This window comes from Wyeomyia smithii, chromosome 1 (genome assembly GCF_029784165.1).
Source record: "Wyeomyia smithii strain HCP4-BCI-WySm-NY-G18 chromosome 1, ASM2978416v1, whole genome shotgun sequence".
NCBI lineage: Eukaryota > Metazoa > Arthropoda > Insecta > Diptera > Culicidae > Wyeomyia > Wyeomyia smithii.
The window spans coordinates 53,055,357-53,080,750 of record NC_073694.1 but is presented as its reverse complement, the minus strand read 5'-3'; the positions used below and the strand labels follow the sequence as shown (position 1 = coordinate 53,080,750).

The 25,394-nt window shown below is 34.5% G+C and overlaps 1 protein-coding gene across 6 annotated transcripts in view; it reads left to right on the top strand.

Annotated features, from left to right (window-relative positions):
- LOC129718628 (echinoderm microtubule-associated protein-like CG42247) overlaps positions 1 to 25,394 on the top strand; it is a 150,000-nt gene that overhangs the window by 8,148 nt on the left and 116,458 nt on the right. For 2 of the 6 annotated variants that reach the window (XM_055669564.1, XM_055669566.1), the window contains exons 1-3: positions 8,044 to 8,620; positions 8,708 to 8,760; positions 18,330 to 18,461. The exons of 1 other annotated variant lie outside the window; for it this stretch is intronic. In XM_055669564.1, the coding sequence (XP_055525539.1) occupies positions 18,447 to 18,461 (15 nt within the window). In that variant the 5' untranslated portion in view covers positions 8,044 to 8,620; positions 8,708 to 8,760; positions 18,330 to 18,446. Of the gene's footprint in view, positions 1 to 8,043; positions 8,621 to 8,707; positions 8,761 to 18,329; positions 18,462 to 18,740; positions 18,905 to 25,394 lie in introns of those variants that run through there. 3 more of the 6 variants (XM_055669563.1, XM_055669565.1, XM_055669567.1) reach the window with 3 other exon arrangements.

Sequence of the window (25,394 nt, the reverse complement as noted above, 5' to 3'; positions counted from 1 at the left end):
CGCACGAAGGCAGTTTTTTACTAGAGGAAATGCCTCTGTACCAGCTGGCTCTGCCACTATCGCTGCTGATACCCGCTGCCACTGCTGCTGCTGCTGCTATCCACTGCCACTGTTGAAGCTTAGGCAGAGACAGGCTCTTATATAGGCCAAATAGTACATTCACATCTCCCAGCTGGTCTCGAGGTACGATGCTAGCCTAACAAGCCAGTTGTCGTATGTTGGAATCCCGGCTCGGGAGAGACTGTTAGTGTCAGTAGGATCGTAGCGCTAGCTTCGCAATTATTCTGTACACTTAACAGTCGGCTGCGAAGTCTGTGTATAGTAAAACAGAAGGACGAATTCCGTACGAAATGTAGCACCAAGGCTTTGCTTTTTTTAGTACATTCACGATTGGACTTTTAGGGTTGTCTTACAACACTCTAGTTTTTTCTGGGACTTCGAGAAGCGTGCAATATCAATTTGAGGATCATTTTTAAGCAGACGAACCGCGACTTTAGAACGTCTACAGCAAATTCTGTTTTAATTTGTTAAAAAACCAACCAATTGTTACATTTTTCTCCAGAAAGCATCTATTTAGAACCTACTGTGTTAGATTAAACAGTTTTTATGGTAAAATATTTGTTGTATTAGACACAAAAATCAAATTTATTTCTAATTTTTTTTTTCAAAGTATCACTCTTCACATAGATCTTTTCACATAGATCTTTTCCATGCAAAATAAATAGAGTTTTACTGTTACATTTCAATTGCTATGACAATTTTCATAATTACAATGAAACAAGCTTATAATGCAAGGGCTAAATAAATGCTACCATCGTTTTTGGGGTTAACGAGCAGTGGCAATTATGCGTTAAGTTTTTATAAAAATCAATGAAGTTTTCCCGTAAGCAAACAGAGAAACTATGAATTCGGCGAGCAGTCACTCTGCAGTCTTCAATCGCACTTCCGAGGCGGCTAGGGGCACCAAAATTCACATGAAATGTTGAAAAGCTTCATTTTTTTATTTGTTACAGCTTGAGCTGTAGGGCAAAACTTGTGTTGACCAGTGTTATTCATCAAGCTCTTCAATTATGCATGTGGTGGTCTCGACAAGGACCATTTTTATTATTTTCTTATGGTCGAAAATGGTATTGGCCGCTTCTAAAGTGACTCAAGTGACTCATTGTGAATGGTGTTGACTTCGTTTTACACAAATTCGTTCAACTTCATTTAAAATATTGAAACGTTTCACGGGGGAACCCTACTCTGGAAGGTCGACAAATATTAAAGTTTAGTGAGTGTTCGGGTATTTTGATTATTGATTAAGGTATATTTGAAGATGTAATTTGCATGTCGTGGATGCAAATATGTTGCAGTTCGACTTCATAACAGTATTTCAAACTCAGAACAGAGTTTCGATATCCGCCAGTCGCAGCGGCAGGATGCAACACGCATGGCGGAGAGTGAAGGCCCAAGCACAATGGATACGTTTGCGTTGATTTGACAGAAAATGTTTGGGCTAACTGTCAAGTTGCCGCAAAAGGGCTGCAACGTATCTATTGTGTTTGGGCCTTGAAGCATTTTTATTGTCTGCTTTCATTGATTCAACAAGGACTAAGTATTCTTGGTGGTCCCCGTGGTTCTGTGGTCAGCGATGTCGGTCGGCTAGCTCTCCCACACGGTTGTGATATCGGGTTCGATTTCGGATCAGGTCGAGGAACTTTTTTCGAGCTGGAAACTTTCTCGTCTCAGCACTGGGTCACGGTGTATTGTTGTACTTATGCTACAACATGCAAAATGTGCCGAAAACAATATCGAAAACGAATTCTCTCAACTAATCTAGTTGATCGAGACCGTATTAGCCCCCAGGCTAGCGTGCGATATTGTGTTAAGAGCCAGTTCGCGAGAGCCGCAACCGCCTTTCTGAGGGACGTTGTTTTGATGTTCTCCGATTGGGCTTAAATTTTCAGCGTTTGTTACTCTATTCAAGGTAGGAAGTTTTGCAAAATTTCAATTTTTTTCGTTGAGGTTAAGTGGGGTGAAACGGCTCTTGAAAATGGTATGTCCAAAAACGTCCAAATACTAAAAAGTGCAATAACTCCTGCTAGACTTGATGGATTTTTCTAAAAATTTGTGATATTATTCTACACTAAGAGTACTTCAAAACGCATGGAAACAATATAGGGTAAAGAGGTAACATGACGAAAAAAACGCATTTTTCTTTTAAAAATTGTCAATTTTCAGGGTCATCCTACTCTTTTCAACATCGCTAGAAAAAATTTCTGAATATGGCGTTTTGTAGAGCAACTCAAGAGCTTTAATGTCATGTATAAGCCAAGTGTGCCAAATGGGGTAAAACGGCCCTAGAAGGTTTTATTCAAAAAACCGTCAAAATCACTAGTATCACTATAGTTCCTGCTAGACTTAAAAGATTTTACAAAAAATTTGAAATTTCACTGTACCTTACCAGAACTACCTACTTTACCAGAAGATACGCAATTTGGGGTAAAACGTTCCTTAAAGATTTTTTTCGAAAAATGCCGTCAAAATCACTAATACTGCAAGAACTCGGGTTAGACTGGATAGATTTACTGAAAACTTAGATAATTTCTCCAAGTTAATACGAACTTAAGGGCAAGATGACAAAAATGACAAAAAGATTTACATAAAGAAAAAAAAATATTTTTCTTGAGAAATACTTGGCGATTTTCGGGGTGCTATTTTCTCTACAGAAAAGGTTCAGAACCAGAAGTTAGCATTTTATAAACAACTACAAAGCTTTTATTTGGCATAATATCCAGAAGCATCTTTTGGAAACTGACTAAAAAGGACTAAAGTTTTCCTTGACCTCACGAAAAGCTTCAAACAAGGTAAAAGATATTATCGATATGATGGTCGCGAAAATAAATAATTCCAACCGAGTTTCTACTTATCCGTGGAGCAAATAAAATCGTTATTTGCACGATTCCCTGCAATATTTATGTAGGCAAAACTTAGCGTTAAGGAACATGGTGCTTTGATGAACTTTGAAGAACATCATGAGTATGAATTGTAAAGCATTAGTGTTCGAAGTCGTGATTTTTCAAAATGATTGTTCATTTTTATTGATACAACAGCAACCAGAGTAACATGATTTTTTGGCCAAATTTCTGGAAAAAAGCGAAGAATGAGACTGATGACAATTAAGTTAAAAATAATCAAATTGAAAAGATTCAAATTGAATTTAAAAACAATCAAATTAAAAAGTTGAACATGAAACTCAAGCCATAACTTACTTCATTTGCTTTAACAAAACTCGAAATATTACAGTCTTTCAGCAACAGTCCCATCGATATTGTCTTTTACAAGATTTGATGCTTTTCTTGAAACCTAGAGAAAAAGTCATGAAAAAGTTCAGTCCTTTTTAGTCAGTTTCCAAATGATGCATCTGGAATTGATATCAAATAAAAGCTCTTTAGTTGTTTCATAAAATGCTAACTTCGGGTTTTGGACTGTTTTCTGTTGACAAAATAGCACCCTGAAATTTGCCGAGTATTTCCCAAGAAAAATTCTTTTTTTTTCGTCATGTAAATCTATTTGTCACTTTAGTCATCTTACCCTTAAGTTCGTATCTAACTAGAGTGATAATCTAAATTTTCAGTAAATCTATCAAGTCTAACCCAAGTGCTTGCAGTTTTGGTGATTTTGACGGCATTTTTCAAAAAAAAAAAAAATCTTCAAGGAACGTTTTACCCCGAATTGCGTATCTTCTGGTAAAGTAGGTAATTCTGGTAAGGTACAGTGACAATCCAAATTTTTTGTAAAATCTTTTAAGTCTAGCAGGAACTATAGTGATTTTAGTGATTTTGACGGTTTTTTGTAAAAAATCTTCTAGGGCCGTTTTACCCCATTTGGCATTTGGCTTATATATGACATTAAAGCTTTTGAGTTGCTCTGCAAAACGCCATATTCAGATATTTTTTCTAGCGATGTTGAAAAGAGTAGGATGACCCTGAAAATTCTAAATTTTTAAAAGAAAAATGCGTTTTTTTCGTCAATTTACCGTTTTACCCTATATTGTTACCATGCGTTTTGAAGTACTCTTAGTGCAGAATAATACCACAAATTTTTAGAAAAATCCATCAAGTCTAGCAAGAGTTATTGCACTTTTTAGTATTTGGACGTTTTTGGACATATCATTTTCAAGGGCCGTTTTACCCCACTTAACCTCAACGAAAAAAATTGAAATTTTGCGAAACTTCCTACCTTGAATAGACAAACAAACGCTGAAAATTTAAGCCCAATCGGAGAACATCAAAACAACATGCGGTTGCGTCTCTCGCGAACTGGCTCTTAAGTATTCTTGGGAAAGATGTCCCCGCGCCTAACGAGATATTGTTAACTGAACTAAACTTCTTCACTAGTCATACCTTTTTGGGGTGAAATGCAAAATCATAGGGCGACTTTCACTGATACCCTATACAGAATCACTTTTCGTACATTAGTAACCTACATACGGAATAAAATCTCTTTACGTCTTGCGAATCTGGGAAGTTGGAATAAATTGAAAAAAAAGGTGGGACCTCTTACCATATGGGCCTAAACTAAGCATCGAGAATAGAAAGCGAGCTCGTAATTGTTCGGCCAATGCTTTTCCTATTTTCATGGTTTGTTACGGAATGGTATGCTACAAATCACAAGTTTGGGGGAAACTTCACCTATCTATTCAGTAATGCTATGCAAAAAAATACCTATCCGAAAAATTGATCGCTCCGATCACACTCAAAATCGCTCTATGTGTTCTCTAATCGTAAAATTTTAAACACGTATCACCACTTGAGGTAACACCTTCTGTCTTGAAGTTACACAAAAAACCGACTCTTTTTCAACTTTTCGTTTAAAAAAAAACTGAAACTTTTGAGCCGCCTAACCGATTTTGATTTTTTTTATGTAATTTAAGATAATAAATAGACCTTTCTAGGAAATTGTAATTCAAATAGCAATAACCACGCAAAAATTGATACACATCGTTTTTTGCCGTTTTGGAGGGTTTGAAACCCAGAGACCATGTCGTTTGATGATTTTTTTTTTTGCAATTACTCAGGAAATTTTACATAAAAGATTGAATTTTCACTGAGGCATATTTGTTTATTTTGAAAATAGATTTTTTTTATCTTTAATGTTTACCATAACCACCAATGTGTTTCCAATGGAAAAAGTTACTGAAAATGGAGTATCATGGCGCGAACCGTTTGTTCTGGAAGGTTTTAGACCCAAGAGACCCAATCATTTGAAATTGTTGCTGCTTTTCCTAATGGACACGCATGGCGGTTAAAGTGGACATTAATGATTTGAAAAGTCGACATTTTTCAAATTTCTTTTGTTTCAAATCATTTTAACTTTTGAGTTGCTTAATCTGTTTTGAATTTTTTAGCATCAATTTTAAGGTACTTAATGAACCTTTCGAGAATAAATATTAGATTGTACTTCAAACAACAATAACCATGCAAAAATTATGACACAAACCGTTTTTTGCCGTTTTGGAGGTTTTTCGACCCAGGAGATCACATCGTTTTATATTTTGTTTTTTTTTATTTCACTGGAAATTTTTGCACCTCGATCAAGATGATGACATTTGAAACTTGTTCAGCGATAGTTACATAATGTGCATTTGAGGTGGGCTTGTTTTTGTTACACTTTCCACAACACTCAAAATTTTCCAAGGTCAAGGGAACCACTCTTATATTCATCTCATAGCTCTTATTTGTCAAACTTTACTATGTTTCTTCAAGGTAAAACTTCCTATCACTCGGTTGAATTTGGAGGTAAAACTAAATTTACTTTTATTTTGAAAAATGGTAAAATTTTACGGCAAAATGGACGTTGAAATGAATATAGGATCGGTTCCTCTACACAAAGTTTGAACAAAATCGGGAAGTTGGTCTACCTATTTTTCAGTGGCGGACACCGCTAACTGAAAATTCAGCGACGCTAATCGCTAATCCGCTAACTGAAAAATTTAGCTTGATAATTGCTAAACGCTTAACTTATATTAGCAGAACTTTCGTTAATCGCTAATACTTAATATAATAATATACTTGAGTAATTTGTAAAAACAAGGAGCAAAAAAAGTGATTCTGCTTGTATGAAAAAAAAAAACTCATTTATTATCTGACTCGGACGTTTCAAGCGCATTGCAATTTACAGAAAATTTTGGCGTGCTAAAAATTTCAATCTAGATCACCTTGAGCTTGATACATATTAATGTCGTTTTCGTTTTTGCGGTGTAGCTACTCCGCGGACTACACTTTGTCCTAGAGCTGTTTTTTTTTGCATTTTCCGGACTATCCAGGACTGCTCTTTTTCTGTCCCGGACAGTCCGCGAAAAAAAACAGTGTGCAAATATCAAAAAAAAAAAAAAGTGTCAAAATCGGTTTGCTTTGATTATCGTTTTTCGCATCAGGTTGGATTTTTTTTGTTTTATTTTGTTATTTTGTCCTTTTTCAGTAAATTGACAAATTTTTTGTACAGTAGCACAAACGCGACAAAAAGACAGTGGCGATGATGACCAAAACAAAAGTGACAGCTATCTCTTGTATAACGCACACCAAAAATCCCACTTAACACATTAAATCGGGTGCGGTTAATCCACCGACTATTTGGCTTCCACTTCTTCACATTAGAGCTAAAATGTCTTCGAAATTAAGACATGTCTTCGCATTTGGCATCCCTGTCAACACGTGAACCAGGGTTATATTTTCCACAGGCCAGCAGCATTAATGTCACTTTGTTATATTTCCCATGAGCCAGCAGCAGAAATGCTATTTTGTGCTCTACCAGGGTTATATTTTCCAGCAGCAGAAGTGTCACTTTGTGCACTACTTGCCAGTTAGTGAAAATTTATAAACATGTAAATCTTTCAATTTTAAAATCGAAGAAAAATCTTCAACATTTAGGGAAAACACGTAGTGCGTACTGAAAGGTCGGTCATCGATTAGTATAAGGAAAAGCATATTTTTTTTAAACTCCCTCTGCATCGGTCTGGTTCCACTTGTTGTCAACGGAACCGGTTGTAAAATGCTAAATTGAAGAGTTTTCAGTTTTGCAATATTATTTTTCATCCCGGGTAAAATAATCAATAACATTTGTTGAATGTGTACTTTTTAAATATTTTAATAATATGTCTTGACCATTATAAGGTTCCAAAAATTATGTTATTACTCTTCAGTTCACTTAGTTGTTGATTGATTGTTGCTATTTGGAAGCAAATTGCAAATACACTTAAAACACTTTGTCAAATATATCTAGAAGTTGACAAGTTTAGTTTTGAAACCTCACAGCCACTCCCTGTGCATAACAGAATGAACAAACGTAAAAAAAAAAAATGTAAAATAACTATAATTACGAAGCCAGTTAGCGTGCCATGTAAGTTTTAAGCAATATTGGAGGAATTGGTTTCTCATTCAAATGATCATTTCTGCACACAAACGAAAGCTTGCTTAGAAATACATAAAACAGCAGGTAAACTACCGGCAGCTCACCTACAGACACACTGTACCTAAAGCAAATCCAACCGCACAGTACACTCCGTGAATTAATGCGACTGTAATGCAAATCCTCGCTTATGTTATCCACCACAAACAAAACTCCAACTACGTGTGTAGTACATAGACCGTTATTTACTCGCGCAGTAAAATTTACATTCGCTAGGCCGGAACAATGACCGTTACCGTTTCCCGCGGGGTGTGGGCCAATTTATATGTCTGCCGTTGGGAGGTCGAGCTAGGAATGGCTCGCACCACCCAGGGACAGGATCCTCCGAGTCCGAGCTGCTCTGTCCGCCGGACACAGTCGCCAAGACCGGCTGCTAGCAGAAACCGGCAGCAGTGTGCACACTTGTGGCTTGTTTTCCAGAGGGTCAAGCCGGTTGGTTGGTTGGTTGGCCCAGAAGATGCATTAGTTTTTACGGCACTCAGGAAACTGCTTTGGCAGTTAGAGATTCTAACGCCATGGGTCCAGTTTTTTTGGGTACCCGCTGCGAAATTTTAGTCAATAAAAATACTAAGTAATTTAACTATGCAAAGACCCCGAGTGAAACATTAGCTCTTCGAACAGAATAACTAAGTTTGGCAAACTAGGTAAAATTGTAACAATTTATTATTTAGGACATACGCTCGAACACCACAGAAATTCGCCTGTATAAGTGTCATAACCTCAAAGTGGAACATTATTCGCTAACTGGCGAACTTGATGGAACGAGAGCACGGTTACACAGTGAAAAGAAATCTGCAACAACTACGCAGTTGGTTGTCGGTAAAAAAGCAACATTTTATTCCTACTAGGACAGCAAGGAGCGGAATTTCATGGTGCGAAATATGCGTGTCAATCTGAGATTGCGTGAGGTGACTGCGTAGACGATAACTTTGGTAAAACAAACCCCCTGTGGAGTAGAATCAGTAGCTAGGTTGGATAATTAATACAGCTACAGAATTTGGAGCAAAAGTGAAAAATTAAATAAAAATAAACTGGGCGGTGTGTGTTGTGTTTTGTGTTAGCTTCGTTTATGTACTGTAGTTAAAGAAAAAAATAGTGAAAACGAACTAGAGAACAGCTTTGTGTTACAGTGATACCAACGAAGAGCAGCAGTTAAAGTTTCCAGCAGGTTAGTGTTATGTGTACTGTGCTAGACAGAGATTTTCCCTGTAAACAATCCTCATCGAATCCGAACCATTCTTTCTTTCTCATCCAGCCTTGTGTGTACTATCATCTTTTTCAGACGCTGTGTGGCAAGAAATGTTTTCTGTAAATATTTTTCATCTACTCATAACATCTAATCTACTTAGAAAAGTAAGCGGTTAGATTTTGTTCAAACGAAAGATGATAGCAATTGAAAGTGATAAAATCGATCTGTTACATCTAATGCTCTATCTTATTAATCATCTTTTCAAAAATCGTAGACAACTTGTTACATTCTGGTTTACCGAAAAATTCTTAACAAGAGAACAAAAATATTGTTATGGACCCCTATTATAGAAGACGAGGCGAACGAAATGTTGTCTTAGGGAACGCGAGTGGAACATGGCTGGTGACAGCGGAGTGACAAACAACTCGCCATCTGCAATACTAAAATTGGACAGACATTAACTCGTCGCTCCCTCGTCTTCTGTAATAGGGGCCATAATCACCAAGCAAGGTTGGCTGCGAACACGGTTATGAGCGAAAAAGTAGAAGATAATTATTACCACTTCGTGTTCTCTCTAGTTTTGTCTGTATTTTCTTATTGTTTACTCTTCGTTTCCGCTTTTCTACTATTTTTCATCCCGTCGCATCGCATCTATCGCATTTGTTTTAAACTTCCTTGTTTTTTTTTCGTTTTCTCTGTGATTCAGTGTATATTTGTCGTTCTTTTCACTTAACTTTATTTTCTATTGGTATTAGCTGCAGTTTTGTTGATTAATTGCACTTGTTCGACTGTCTATCTAACCTTTTCTCTATATTTGATTCAATTCGTTCTTCTTGCTCATCTGTATTTATTGTCATAATTTTTCCCTTGATTACTCTCTTTTTTTCAGTTACTTTATTGTAACGTGTAATGTGTTCTGTTTAACTTTTATAAGCAGTATTTTCCTTACCTTCTCTCTGATTGATCTAGGTTTTCTATCATTTTCTCCCATACTTTTTGTTAACGAAGTCTGTTTTTTCTCAATTTGTTCTTTTGATTGTTTTTAATTTTCCCTATGTTTCTCGTTTGCTTGCTTCCATCATTTTTCTTTAACTAACAACCATTCCTTATAATAAATTTTTCTTAGTTTTCTTATAGTGCTATTGCACTTTTCTTTATTATTTCTTCCGGTACAATTTCTTTTACAATTCTTAATTACTTTCAATTATCTCTGTTGTGGTTAATTTTTTGCTTTTTTTTCTTATTTGCTCCTCTGTTACTGATCGCTTTATACCTGTTCTATATCCTTGTGTTAATCATCCAAACAGTATTATTACTTTCATTTTTTTGTTCACTCATATATTTTTTGATTTTCGTTTCTTGTTTTCCTAGTTTTTCTCTGTATTTAATTATTCTGATGTTTATTTTTTGCTTTATGCACATTTTGTCGTTATTTTCTAGTTCGCTGTACCGTAAGCGTTTTCTCCATTATGTAATCATTTTATTTGGTTCGACAATGTTGGCACTGTTTTCTTTGTTTTATTTCTGTTTTTTTTCTTGGTTCATATTTATTTTTATTTTCGTTTCGCTTTATCTCCTACCTCTTTAATTTTATAACTGCCAGTTTGCCCAATTTTGTGTTTTATCAATTTGGTTTGTGTTTTATTATTTTTTATGACATCGATGCGCTCGTTACGTTTCCTGTCTATTAATAAAATACTAACATTTTTTCACCATCACCTACTTTGGTTCTTTATGTTATATTTGATTAAAAGCGACAACGCTTTTGCTCGATAATATTTCCGTTTCCTATTTTGAACTACGGTCAAACCTCCATGAGTCGATATCGAAGGGACCATCGACTCATGGAAATATCGACTCATGGAATTTTTTTGAAAATGTTTGTTTTTGAACAAATATTTTTCATAGTGTGGTAAAAACTGTTATCTTGTTCAAAGTTCAATAAATTTTCAGTCAGGATTTCGAACTCAGGAATCTTCTAATTTATTTTTCAGCAAAAAAGCTTAAAAAAGAAATTACGTAATATTCAATACAAACACTAATTCAAATGTTTCCTAATGGATATGTTTACAAAAGTTTTTAGTAAAACAAGAAACATTGAGTTCAATATTTTATAGTTATCTCTTTTAAATTTAATTTGTAGCGGTGATTTTGAAAAATATTACATAAATATCACATCAATTGAAGTTATATTTACGGGTAAGAAAATTTTCAACTTTATAGAAATGTTCAAATATTTCAACAGGAACATTGTCTGTGTTGTGCAAAACTGATTGCAGGGTCCTTAAATTCATTTTCACACCCTCCGTCTTCATTTCAAAAGACGGCTCTTCTGCAACTTCCATGACGTTGCATGTGTTTGACGATGAGTTTGGCAAAGTATCTTGAAGCTAATGGCTGCAGTACGGACGTTGCATTTGGTGGAAAAAATACAAGATTGATGGATTTTAGTTTTTCCTCAACAGCTTTGGGATGTGCCGTGCAATTGTCTGAAAACATTAAAATTTTCCTGTTCTCGTCACTCATTCTTTTGTCAAGCTTCAAGATCCACTCTTCGAACAGAATGGAAGTCATCCAGGCTTTTGAATTGGCTTCGTACTGAACCGGTAATGATTTCACAGCCCTGAAACAGCGAGGTTTTCGACTCTTTCCGATCACTAGTAATGGCAACTTGTCAATACTATCCGCATTTGTTGCACAAAGAACTGTAAGTCTTTGTTTGGAATATTTTCCGCCATGACATGTTTCGGATTTGAACGCGAACGTTTTATGTGGGAGATATTTGTAGAATAAACCAGTTTCGTCAGCGTTATAAATGTCTTTCAGCTCATAATCGTTCAGAAGCCCTAGTAAAATGTTGGTCATCCAGTTCTGAACCATCGTAGAATCTAAGGCAGCGCTTTCTCCGCATATTTTTTTGAATGATATGTTGTGCCGCTTCAAAAATTTGTACAGCCAACCACTACTACCCTTGAAACCAGAAACTGCGAGTTTCTCTGCTAATTGGCAAGCCTTTTCCCGTATTATTGGTCCTGAGGGAGGAAGGTTGGTGTTTCTAGCTTGTTTCACGAAAACCAACAGAGCCCGGTCTAGCCTATCATCGACAAGTGCTCCTGTTCTTTTTCTCTGTAGGTTTTCATTCTGAGATTTTACTTGCCATTTTTCACGGTTTTTCAGGATGGTTGAAACTGTACTTTGGGGGACATGAAATTTCTTCGCTATTTCTGTCACTTTTCCACGACTTGAATCAAACTCTCCGATTATCTTGATCCTTTGGGAAATGTTTAACACATTCAGTTTCCGTTTCTCAGTTTTCTTATTCTTCAACACAATTTTTCACGTCTTCCGAACTTGAAACTTGAGTACGATATCGACTCATAGAAACCAAACAATGAGCATAGTTACCGAACGGGACCATCGATCAAGGGAGGCATCGAGTAAAGGAAATATCGACTATGGGAGGCGAGCTTATTTGGTAAATCGAAGAGACTGAAGATATTATCGAGTAATGGAAAATATCGACTCGTAGAACATCGACTCATGGAGGTTTGACTGTATTACCATATTGCTTCACATTTTTGTTTTGTTCTAGTTTCTCATTCTTTCTCTGTTGTGTAGCTCTATTATATGTTTTTTTTATGTTTCCATTTTCATTTATCCTGTTTTATTTTTGTATAGTTGTTCAGATTTTTTCTATTAACACCATTATTGTTGTTCAATTTGTGATAAATTTCGAAAAGCATTTTTTTTTTGCTTATTACAACAGAACTGTAATAGTTTTGGTTTTTCCCATTTTTTTCTATGTTTGGTTTTCTTCTGCACATGAATTTACTTTAGTTCGTGTGTATTTTTCTTCTTTAGTTGTTCTCTCATTTTTCATCCCTCCATTTTTCTTATCTCTCTTTTTTTTTTTGTTTTATATTTTCCTTAACCTTCCAGTTTGTCCTTCGTACTCTTCACCTTTATATCGCTGTTTTCTTTCTATTGGTTACTGTTTTTGCTGTTTCGTTTGAACTTATGGTCATTTTCTTATTGTTTTAGGTTGGGGTGGTTTTCCACTGTTTTTCCCTTTAGTTGTTTTCTCATTTTTTCATCTCTCTATTGTTCTGATCTCACTTTGCTGTTTAATACATTTTTTTTAGATGTTATTTGTATCTTCTCTCTTATATCTTTCACAGACTTTTCATTTGTTTTAAATTTTGTTTTTGATACCTTGTTTTTTTTTTCTAATTTTATCTCTCCTTGGTATTATTTTCTCTCTAATCGCAGTTTTTTTTAATTTTCATACTGTTGTTTTTTTATTGTCTGGTTAAGAGTTATTATCCGTTTGTTTTAGATCCTATGTTTTCACATTCTTTCAATTTTATCTGTTTCTAGTTTATTGTGCTTATTACCCTCTTCTATTTGTTTGTTTTTTTTCTGTATTTTCTATGATCTTGCAGATTGTTCTTCTTTATTATTATCTCTTTTTGTTGGCTTCTGTTTTTCGTCTCTGTTTTCAACATTTGATCTCTTTCTTTTAGTTTTGTTCGATTGTTTTCTTTTCCGTTTTTGTTAATTTCTTCACTTCCTCATATAATCTTACTCTTAAATTTCAATTTCTATCTCTTAGTTTCAGTTGGCGCAGCTCTGTGTTTTTATTTTTGTTTGCGTTTCAATAATTTTCTGTTACATGGTTTTGGTAATTTCTTTTGGCTATCTATCTAATTTTTTTTTTAAGCTCACGAGTGTTGTCTTTTTTTTCATATACAGTCATACCTCTATATAAGGCAATTTTTTTTTCGTTACGTTATATCGAAGCACGAATTTTTTTTTATTAATGCAAAATTGTTGAACGCTGCCTTAAAGTGCGCAAACATTTATCACCTATTAGCATATATAAACCTTTCACATGACAATTTTCGTTTACAAATATAATCAGTCACAAAACAGTGTTTTGTTTCAAAGATCAATCTCACCCTATTTTACGGTACTTATACGAACTAAAACCATTTATTCGGAACATTAAACATCCCAAAAGTAATGTTTGTACTTTAATTTTAAGATATCTAAAAAAGTTACGTTATATCGAGGTAAAAGTTACGTTATATCGAGGTTGCTTATATCGAGGTCGCTTTATATCGAGGTATGACTGTAACTGAAAGCTTCTCGCTTTTGCTTCTTTTGTTTTTTTTAATTTATCATTATCATTATCTTGATTCAGGTTTTTCTGTCACTTTTCTCAGTTTCCCATTTTCGATTTTTTTTTGGATTTCACATTGTTTTCGTTTGATTGTTTCTTTACGATTTATTTATTATTTTATAATTAAATTTTTTTATACAGCTCTATAACTCTTTTTTTTATTTGGTTCGCTGATTTCTGTTTTTTTTTCTACGTTTAGTAACCTTTTTTTCCTGTTTAACATAGCTGTCATCTGTTTTCTTTTTGTTTCTCTTTGCTATATTTTCTATATCTTTGACTTTCTACCTATCATGATGATGATGATGATATTTTTCGGTTCCCCATGTTTATCAAAGTTCTCTAATTGTGTTTTTTTTTTTCAGTTGAATTTCACTAAACACGTCTCGTCTTTGCTCGATTATTCGTTTTTTCTATATGTTTTTTTTTGATTTTGTTAACTTAGTATTTTTTGATCTAGGTTTGCTGACATTATGTTCTTAGTTTCCTTTTCAGGTTTTTTTTTGTTTCATTTCAAACTTTTGTTTCTTTATGTTTTTATTTTTTTCCAACATCAATTCTTTTTGTTCGTTCTTCGTGGCATGCTGTTTTGCTTCTGAATTAAATTTTTTCTGCTATTTTCCTTTCATAACCTAATATTCTTTCAATATTTACTTTAATTTTGCACATTATTGTTGTTCTGTCTGTGTTAGATTCAACTTTGCGTTAAATTTATTTTCCTCATTGCAACAGTTATTTGTTATCTGTTTTGCTTCTGCTTATTATTTCACTATAGTTTGTATGTATTTTTCTCCTTTGGTTGTTTTCCCATTTTTTTTTCGCTTTGCCATTGTTCTGATATTTTTTTTTCTGTTTCCCTTTTATATACTTTTCTAGAAGTATTTTTTTCTTCCTTTTTAATACATATCTTCTACATGCTTTTCGATGAAGTTTTTTATTTTTTAAAACTTTGTTTTTTCCTAATTATTTTTTTTATAAGTTGAATTTTACTAAACGCGTCACGGTTCGGCTTGATTAATGTTTTTTTTTTGTTAATTTGGTATTATTTTAATTCAGTTTTTTGCTGACATTTTGTTTTGAGTTTCCTGTTAAGGTTTTTGTTTTATTTCATTTTGTTTTCAAACTATTGTTTCTTTAAGTTTTCGTTTATTTTTTCCCGGTTTAATTTCTTTTGTGTTCATTTTTCGTGTCATGTTTTTTTGCTTTTAAATTAAATTTTTTTCCTGATATTCTCTTTTTATAACCTAATATTTTTTCAATATTTACTCCAATTTTGCACATTATTTTTGTTCTGTTTGCGATAGATTCAACTTTGCGTCAAATTTATTTTTCTCATTGCAAGTTATTTGTTATCTTTTTTGCCTCTGCTTATTATTTCCCTACAGTTTGTACTTATTTCTCTTCTCCAATTGTTTTTCTCACTTTTTTTCGCTTCTCCAATCTCTGTTTTACTTCTCTATACATTTTTCTAAGTATTTTTTTATTCCTTTTTCATTTCTATCTTCTACATACTTTTCATTGAATTTTTATATTTTTTAATACCTTGCGCGTCTCGTTTTTGCTCGGTTATTCGTTTTTTTTTTCTAAGCTGTTTTTTTTTGTTAATTTAGTATTATTTTGTTGAACTTTGTTTTTAAACTTTTGTTTTATGTTTTCATTTATATTTCCCGATTTATTTTAATTTGTGTTCGTTTTTCGTGTCATGGTTTTCTGCGTTCCAATAAAATTTTTTTCCTGGTTTTTTCTTTTCATAACTAAATAATTTTTTTAAATAATTATTTAATTTTCTTGACCCTTGTATTTTCTTATTTTTTGTTTCGAATAGTTTCCTTATTTTTTTCTTGTTGTTATTTTCTTATTTTCTTATTTTCGTACTTTTTGTTTTCGCTCTCAGATCTCATTGCTTTATTTTCTCACTTCTTTGCCTATTTTCTAATCGTATTGTATCTTCTAAGCATTTGTTATTCGTTTGATTTAATTTCTTTTTTTTTTTCATTTTCTCTCGATTCAATCTCTTTTTATTCCATTCTTTCCATTTTTAATCCATTTTTTCTTTTAAATTTCTAGTTTTATTTACGTTCAAATATTTGCTTGTTATATTAGTTTGGTAATTTCTTTTGGCTTCCTTTTTTATAAAGTTCTCTCTGTATTTTTAAATTGTTGTATTCACCTACAAGCCTCTTGCTTTTGCTTTATTATTTATTTTTGCTAAACTTTTTTTTTTCAAGTTTACTATTATTTTGACTCAGGTTTTTTGTCATTTTTCTCACAGTTCCTTGTTTTTGGCTATTTTTTGAACTCTGCATTGTTTTTTTGATCGTATGTTATTTATTTATTTTTTATGGTTTAATTTTTTGTATAACTTTACTTCGTTTTTTGGCTTAGAATTTCTTCTGCTTCTTCTATCTGGTTCGCTTTATCATGAGTCTTTTCTACATTTGGTAACCTTTTTCTTTTTGTTTTTCTGTTAAACATAGCTGTCATTTGTTTTTCTTCTGTTTTATACCTTTAGCGAAAAGATTTGCTATATTTTTTATCTTTTTGATTTTCTATCTCTCAGTTTTTCGTTTGATAATTTTTGACAACATCGTTTTGTTATTTTTTGGCTCCTCATTTTGTTTTCAAAGTTCTCTAATTGTATGTTTTTGTTTTGTTTAACTGGAAGCGTCTCGTTTTTTTTTTCGAAAATTCGTTTTATCAATATTTTTTTCCTAACTATTGGTTGATTTAAATGATTCAGGTTTTCTAACATTTTGTTCTCAGTCTCCTGCTTTGTTTTTTTTATTTTCTCTTTGTTTTGAAACTCTTGTTTCGTTATATTTTTATTTTTTTTTTCGATTAATTTTTTCTATGTTCGTCTTTTGTGTTACTATATATCATGTGTTTGGTTTGAATTCAATATTTTTCCTGCTATTTTTTATACATTAAGTTTTTTGCAATACTAACACCAATTTTTTACAATATTTTTGTTCTGTTCATGTTAGATTCTACTTTGCGTTAATTTTATTATAGTCATTTCAGCAATTTTTCTTTATATAATAAAAACAATAGATTTATTATTTCAATAAACTTTGTTTTACTTTCCTGTACATTTTTCTATTTTATTTTTCTTTTTCTTTTTTATCTTCTACATACTGTTTATTAAGTTTTTTTTCGTAATTTTGTTTTAGATCGTTTTCTCATTATTGACCTTCTATTCTTTACCCATTATCTCGCTGTTTTTTTTTCTGTTGGCTTCTGCTTTGGCTGTTTCTCTCTATATTATGGTCTCTTTCTTATTGTTTTGGGGTGGAGTTTTCTACTGTTTTTTCGGTTGTTTCCTCACTTTTTTCATCTCTCCATTGTTCTGATTTCTCTTCTGCTCTGTTCTATATTTTTGTCTCTTTTTCATACTTTTAATATGTTTTCAATTTTGTTTTCGATACCTTGTATTTTTTCCTTAATTTTTGTATCGCATCGTTCTCAGATTTTTTCTTTCTTTTGAATTTTGGTTTTCTTTCTCTGATCGTAGTGTTTTCTTTTTGTCACTTTGTTGGTTTTTATTGTCTGATCGTTTTGTATCTGTTTAATAGTTATTGTTCGTTTGTTTAAGCTTCTGTTTTTAACTTTAATTCAATTTTATTTGCTTCAACTTTCTGTGATCCGCTTTCCTCTTTTTTGTTTATTTTTGGTTTTATATTTTTCATGATATTGCTGTGTGTTCTTTGTTCTTTACCCGATATCTCTCTGTTTTTGTTCTGTTTTTTTTTTTTGTTTTTTTCTTGGACACATTTTATGTGTATGTGTTTGTTTAATATATGTGCTTTATGATCTTATCGATTCTTATATGTTTCTTGTTACATTTCATTAGTTTGCTTACTATTCCCTTATGCCTACAAACAGTATCTTATGTATGTATAACATACATTGTTTTACTGATATAATTGATTTGTTCACACTTTTCACTTTTATGATAGCTGTCATATTAGTGATACTTTTGAACGTTCTGACAAAGACGTGAACTTTGACGTTTTTGACACTTCCATCATTTTTGATTGTTATATTCTTGACATTTGATAATCTGCAGTCCCTGTTTGAACAAAGTCTAACCCGCAGTTGTACAAATCCGAACGAACCCGCACCGGCAGTAATTTCCCCGTACCTACACCTACTAAGCCAACCACAAAACCACAATTATTAGAGTGAAAATGGCAAACCACCACCATCCCGCTAGATCCGTATTCCCTGTAAAGCAAAATTGTTCTCCCAACCTGCAATTGGCATCCATTGTGGACAATTGGAAACAACAAACCTACTCCGCAACTGACAACAGCCCACGAGTAGACCCGCGAAAAGTGGTAAAGACTTTCGTGTCCCAAAACGTAGGTGTTCCTTTTGACTTCTTTCGAGATATTCTATTTCCATACGTATATATATTTTTCCAACCTGTTTCGAATGCTAAAACTCATCTTTTTCTAGTGCTTAATGCCCGTATGTCCTACATAAAAAGCAATTTTTCTTATACCATAGTTCGACCTATCATACCGAGTACCCTGGCTACTGGTTCGTAACTACTAATGCATGCCAAAGATGGCGTCATCTACATTTGTATGATAGAACAGTTTTAGCGTAGCGTAGAGTGCATTCATGATATATTTATATGTAAGTAAAATGCTGTAGGAAGAAAGAAAAAAAAAACAAGTAAGTTTGGCTCTGGCATCCAAATCTAACCTGTTCTTGTTACTTGCAAGCACGCCGCATCCCTGCATTCGCCTGATCTTAGATACTGGCTTTTCTGTTAACTTTGATTTTGTTTCATTTATCATTATAGACCGAATGTTGCCTGTCACCCCGTTATGATTGATATGACTTGTGTTCTAGAATAGAAAAAAACAGCAGCGTTACAACATACCTGCTAATTACAGTGAAAACCGCTTTGCAGAAGAACATTCCAGTACACGACAAAAAAAACAGCCTGTCCAGCAAAGAAAACAATATATGCGCTACACAATATAAACCGACCAATCACGACACTTCTGACATCATCGTGTTCCACAAGGGGGCAGCACCAAAACGGCACCACGCCACAAGCAGGAAGCAATCGTGTATGTGTCAAACGATAAACCGACCGATACAAAGTCCCCAAAGTCTTTGCGGAAACGAGAATAGCTAATTAGTGCTTATTAAAAAATTAGGTTCATATTTAAATTATTACCTCAGAAATTGCTACGACATAGGCATACACACACTGCACCGTAGGCCGCAGCTATAGACCAGCAACATTGTAGTAGCGTTTTTTTAAGTGGACGATACACCGATTTGATCAGTTGGTAGCAGTTTTTAATTGTGGGAAAAAGCTTTCCAAAATTCGTATGGACTTAATTGCACTTTGTTAGAAACTAGGACATCTTTGTAATTTGTATTTTGGATTTTGTTTAATTTCTAGAACACTATTTTTCGTTAGAATAATACTAAGGGTCGTGAGATAGGACTCTACTGAACACTTTTTAAATGATGAAGATAATTACTTCATAACAGAAAGCATAATTCTCTGCCAGTGGACTTATGAAGCAATCAAAAATCGAGCCTAATAAAAATAGTTATATACGTTGTTGCTTGTTATGAAATTTAGAACGAAAGAGATAAATACGTGATAAATACGATAAATACGACATTATGTCATGTGAGCGATTCAAGTGATAGAATTATTTTAGTTTTCGTTTCTCCTAAAAATAAATACCATTTGCCTCACAAACTCGCTGGTAACTTGAGACTGTAGCAGTAAAAGGCAAAAAGATTGTTAAGTACATATCGATTTCATTCGAATTTTCTGTTAGAAAGCAACGCCCACTAAACTATTTTTTTAAAGAAAACAAATCAACTAAAACTTCAAAAAAAAAAAAACATTAATTGATAATTCATATTCAAACATCCCTTTATTACCGCTTCATGTAAACCCGGCACGGTTTCAACTCCTGACTGTGTAAAGTGAATCTACCGCGAAAGCCGATACCGTCTCAGCAAAATAACACCCATAAAATCCGATGGCATCCGGCCACCAGAAGTCATTTACCGGAATGTATAGAAAAGCACACCTGCTGTAAACTTTTTATGATAACGCCCGTAGCGCTACAAAAAGAGTCATACTAATAGAATCGCGTCACTGAATCAGGACTTTCATGATATACTCTTGAACACCGTAAAATCATCTTGTCGAAAATTCACAATGAGATAGCTATTCCTACACTATCGGTCATTATGCGGCGGCGGTGATGCATAGAGCCGAAAGTTTTTTTATTGGATGAATGTTTAGGCTTCGACGCATCACAAATCTCGCCAAGCGTATGAAAAGACCCCATTTGTCAGAATGTGAACATTGAATAACTGTTAAGAGGAAAATCACATCAATTTTTAATGATGCCCATTTTTTATGTTTCTCATAAGGTTTTGTTGTCATCCTATCCCCCATTTTACCACCTTGTAATGCTTGACATGTTACAGAAGTTCTAAGGTAAAAGATAGAGGACACTAATTTTATACCTCTTGCAGTCAGCAGAGTGCCCTGGAAGGCTCAAAATAGGTCTAAGTTCCCAATAAATTTGCTCGTTCAGCAAGCAAGCAACTAATAAAATATAATTTCCTAACTTTCGGAACCCCGTTAAACAACTTTCTTAATTTTTTTTACTAGTACCTAATGAAAGCTACGAGTGTGTAATTTCTTTTAAATCAAGATAATTCTTTATAATTTAATCAAAATCACAATAGCCATCCGTTAACACCCCCTTTGCACCGAATAATATGACTGCACTAACCTGGCTACGGCCACCTGGAATGACCAAAACTTATTCCCGTACCTTCATCAGAACCATAAAAATTTAAAGTCCTAAACAAGTAACCTAGAAAAACGAAACCACGTCCACCAGTAACCTAGCCCCGAGAGCCCGATTGCACTGCGGCACTCGACCGACACTCCTCAGTTCAAATCAAACCAATCCAATTTGCATAAATTAGTTTTCCGTTGCCAAACCCGAACCGGGACCCTAAACAACTACCCGGCCCCCGGTTGGCGTGTGTAAGAATGGCACCGTGCACTTATTAATTTTAATATTTCTTTCGGAGGGCACTTCCACATTGACAGCTCAGCTTTTCCAGCGAAAAAAAAACTCCCTGCGTGATGGCGGAAAATTCACGACAATATTCCAAGCATACTCATTACATGCTAAGTGGCACTCGAGTGCTTTACGACGCCGAAGGTCGTTTTATCAAGTAGCTATTTGGTAACCAACAAAAAACTTCATAGATTTTGGTCTTCAATCCGACTGGCAGGATGCAGAAAGGAGAATTTTAATTGCCAGAAGCTTTTTCTGATTGAGTTTGCTCTACCCCCTACGACTAGGGACCATTTGGGTATGACGACGGTCTGGATTTCAATTTAACCACAATCTGTTGACGGCAGATTAGCGTTACACCGCCAGCGGCGGTACCGGAATCAAGATAAGCGCCAACAATTTTCATTCGATCAACCTGGGACGATGAGGTATGAAGCACCAAGTGACGCAACATAAGAGGCGGAAAATATGACGCAAAGAACTAAGTTGTCGTGGTAATGAAACATGTAGGAAATCTGGAAACAGGTGATTCGTTTAGAGGAATGCTGAAGCAAAAAGTGAAACAACCGGTGCTCTATCGGACGAAAGTGGGTGTTAGTGGCTTCGAATAAGGTCACAGAAATTTTGCTTTTTTACCTTTATATTCAGGTGGTTTGTTCAAGACATGTTTTTATAATGGGGCTAGCATGTCTCCGGAAAACGTTAGAATTACAACTCTCATACTTTCGTCATCATTCGGTTTTTTTCCACAAAACTAATTCATATGTCAACTGTTTATCAATCGTCTCAAACGTCTTAAATAGACCCTTGTGGCGGCCACTAAAATTAGGATTAATAAAATTCGATAGTGGGTAAAAAAATCGGGAAATGGTTCCACTTTAGACAGGTCCGGAACAGATATTTTCGTGGGGCCCTCTCTTTTACCCTCTTGTTTTTTTTTTTTGATTTTTATGTGAAATGATAAACCGTAAAATGCGAAAAATATTTTTAATTTTTCAGGCTTAATGTATTTCTGTGTTTCTATTTTCCATTACTTGTTATTTATTTTATTCTATCTTTTTCAATTGTTTTAAATTTTGCTTTGTTGTTTATATTCAAATTTGTATTTTTTGTCATAGATTTTTTTTGATAAAAATTCTTCTATTTTTTCTGTTTCTTTACTTTTTTCAGCTTTGTTTCATTTATTCGTCAATTTCTTATTATTTATATCTCTGTGTTGCCTGTAATTAGTCTTTTTAATTTCGATATTTTTAGTTTTACTTCTTTAGTTTCTGTTTGTTTTTTTTTGTTTTTCTGGTGAAATTTCCCAATATTCTAACTTATTATTTATTTCTATTTTAGTTTTTTGATAGAGAATCATAATAGTTTCCTATTTTTCTATTTTCAGATTTAAATACAGGTCGGACTCGATTATATACAGACTCGATTATATATTGACTCGATTATATATGATTCGATTATATATAAAATTGTATATAATCGAATCATAAATTTTTTTTTCTATTTTAAATATAACTTACCTAAAGCAGCAATGTCGTATTGGGATCGTCCAAAAATACGTAACGCTTAGGGGGAGGTAGAGATCTGACAAAACGTCGCAATCAATACTAAAAATTTTGAAGATCTATACAAAGAGCGTTGCCTAGAGGAAAGAGGGGGTCGAAAATAGTTTTTATTCACGATACGTAATTAATGGACGTTCCCTTAAGTCCAATATGACGTAACGCAACCTTTTTTTGACTCAAATGATTTTTGAGCCATAATATTTCAAGTAAAGTAAAGCTGATCTAAAACAGAAATATCGCGAAGGAACGTTTACAAATTATGTAACGCTCAGGAAACGGGAAAGAGTGTTGGGTTGGCAAAGTGTTGCAACCCATACGGAAAATTTAAACAAAAAGCATGGCAAAGGGGGAAAGGAGATCAACAATAATTATTCTTGCGTTACGTTATAAATAAGCGCTTCCTTATTGATTCATAAAAGTCCGTTCCAATGTTACATAACGCAAGCAGGGCTGAGGAAATTTTTTATATCTAGTGTGCTGAGTATTGGAAACATGCTAGACAAAGTGGTGAGGGTTTTCCGGAAGTCCAATATTTATGTCACGTTTGAATAGACCCTAATATTACTATTTCAATGTTAAGGTTGAGGTGATCGAGATTGACTCTTTTCAAATACTTATTTTTATGAAGTTGAAATCAATACTGGTGAGCAAAAATTTAAATAAATAAAAGGCAATGTTTTTAGCTAATCTACTATCTACCCAATAAGCAAGTCGAGTCTATGAATAATATTGGATGAGGAGGGGATTGAAATGAAATGATGAAGATGTATAGTTTCAAGTACTGTTTCTATAAAGTATTGTTATGATAATTTTAATGGTGGCTTTCGTTTCATTTTCCAAAAAAAAAACTTGTAAAAATCGAAAAATTTCTGTTTTTATAACACCCGTGCAGCACGGTGTAGTGTTCTTGCCATGGCTGACCGCAATAACATAATGAATAACTGTTTGAGTAGAACAGAATTAGCGTGTTACACATATCCCGTTATTGTAGCATCGCCCAATACAAGAATAGAAGTGTCTCGAAGCAAATCGAAAAAGGACGCCGATAAATTTGTTTGAGTTAAATACGGGTTTTTTCAGTTATTTCTTTACATTTTAAGTTGCAATCCTACAGTTAACATTTCGTCATCAATTTTTTTGGTCCTTCAAGCATCGGATAGTATTGAATCACGATGGAACGTTTGATTGCACGTCGAAATGCATTGCTGACGCAATTAAGATGGGAGCATATGAAAGCTGGTAAACTTCACGAGAGGAACGCATCCCTCGGGGAAGCAAAAGATCGGCTTGAGCAGCTAACGGAGGTGGCTGGGAGCTTCCGCCTTACACAGCGAGAAATCGAAGAAAATCAACCCGATCCAGATGCAGTTGCATCGGTACACAATTATCGAGAGGAATTTACTGCGCAATATTATCAGGCGAAAACATTTTGGAAGAGTATATTGCGCAGTTGGAGGAACATAACCTAGAAACGAACTCGGTGGCCAGTGATAGGACGGTTGTTGATACATGTCAAGACCTGAAGGAGGCCATGAAGATGTTGATTGAAGTGCAGCGAGCGATGCTGCTGAGTCAGTCGGCAACAAACAACAATGTAAACCAATTGTCAGGGCAGTTAGCGAATGATCAAGCTGGAGGAGAACAGGTATCGAATCGTTCACCTTTTTCAAACGTTAGGCTACCACCGATAAATGTACCTACGTTCAATGGAGAGAGGAAGCATTGGATATCGTTTAGAGACATATACGAAACCACAATTCATTCGCGAAATGATCTGAAAGATTCTCATAAAATGCAATATTTGATGTCGTATCTCGAAGGAGATGCACGACGTTTGATAAGTTCTTTTGCTATTTCGGATGCTAACTACGGTGAAGCATGGACAGCGTTAACAAACTTTTACGATAAGAAAAAATACACAGTGTTCGCTCTTGTTCGTAAGTTCGTGGACCAGCCAGCCATAGTTTCTGCCACCTCCAGCAACCTACGCAAAATCGTCACCACATCGGATGAGGTCATTCGTCAACTAAACGCACTTGGTGATGTGTACAACACTCGTGACCCATGGCTGATTTATGGATACTCGTTCTTTGTGGGCGCAAAGAATTGTCGATATAGAGAATCCATCATTTGACGAATTTCTAAAGTTTCTGGATGATCGTTGTGATGCTTTGGAAACATGTACGGCGTTTTCTAAGAAGTCTGGTGTTGATAGTAGAAAAAAGGAAAATTTCAAAAAAAGTCTTCCAGTGGAGCGGAAGTATCATTCATTACATACATCGACGGTTGCAGAAAAGTGCGCGAAATGCTCTAGTGAGCATCCGATATTTCAATGTGAAGAATTAAAAAAAAATGGATTTGCAAGGGAAACGTGAACTTGCACAAAAAGCGAGGTTGTGTTATAATTGTTTGTGATCATCGCACAATGTGAAGCAATGCTCTTTAAAGTCAGTGTGTCATAACGCAAATTGCAAAAAGCGACATCATACGCTTTTATGTCCAGCAGGTGTTGTCGATTATAAACGGCCAGATAACAATAAGGAAGCGAAACCGTCTACAGAAGAAACAGAACCTGTAATCAATACTTTGATGGCGCAGGTGCCAAAAGACGTAAAATTGGTGCCGATATTGCCAACAGCAGTTATCCGTGTACGAAACGCTCATGGTATTCTGGGACACGCTCGAGCGCTGATAGATTCGGGATCCGAGGCTTCATTGATTACGGAGCGTTGTGTGACTAAGCTCGGTCTGCAGCGTACCAATGGAAAGTTTGTGGTTTCTGGTCTTGGGCAGCAACAAACTGGAACTACACGGGGCATCGTTAAACTTGCATTAGCCAACCGATTCAGTGACACGGTTCTTTTGCAAACGAAGGCTTTCGTAATGGGTAAACTGACGTCTACACTACCGGCTCAAAGTTT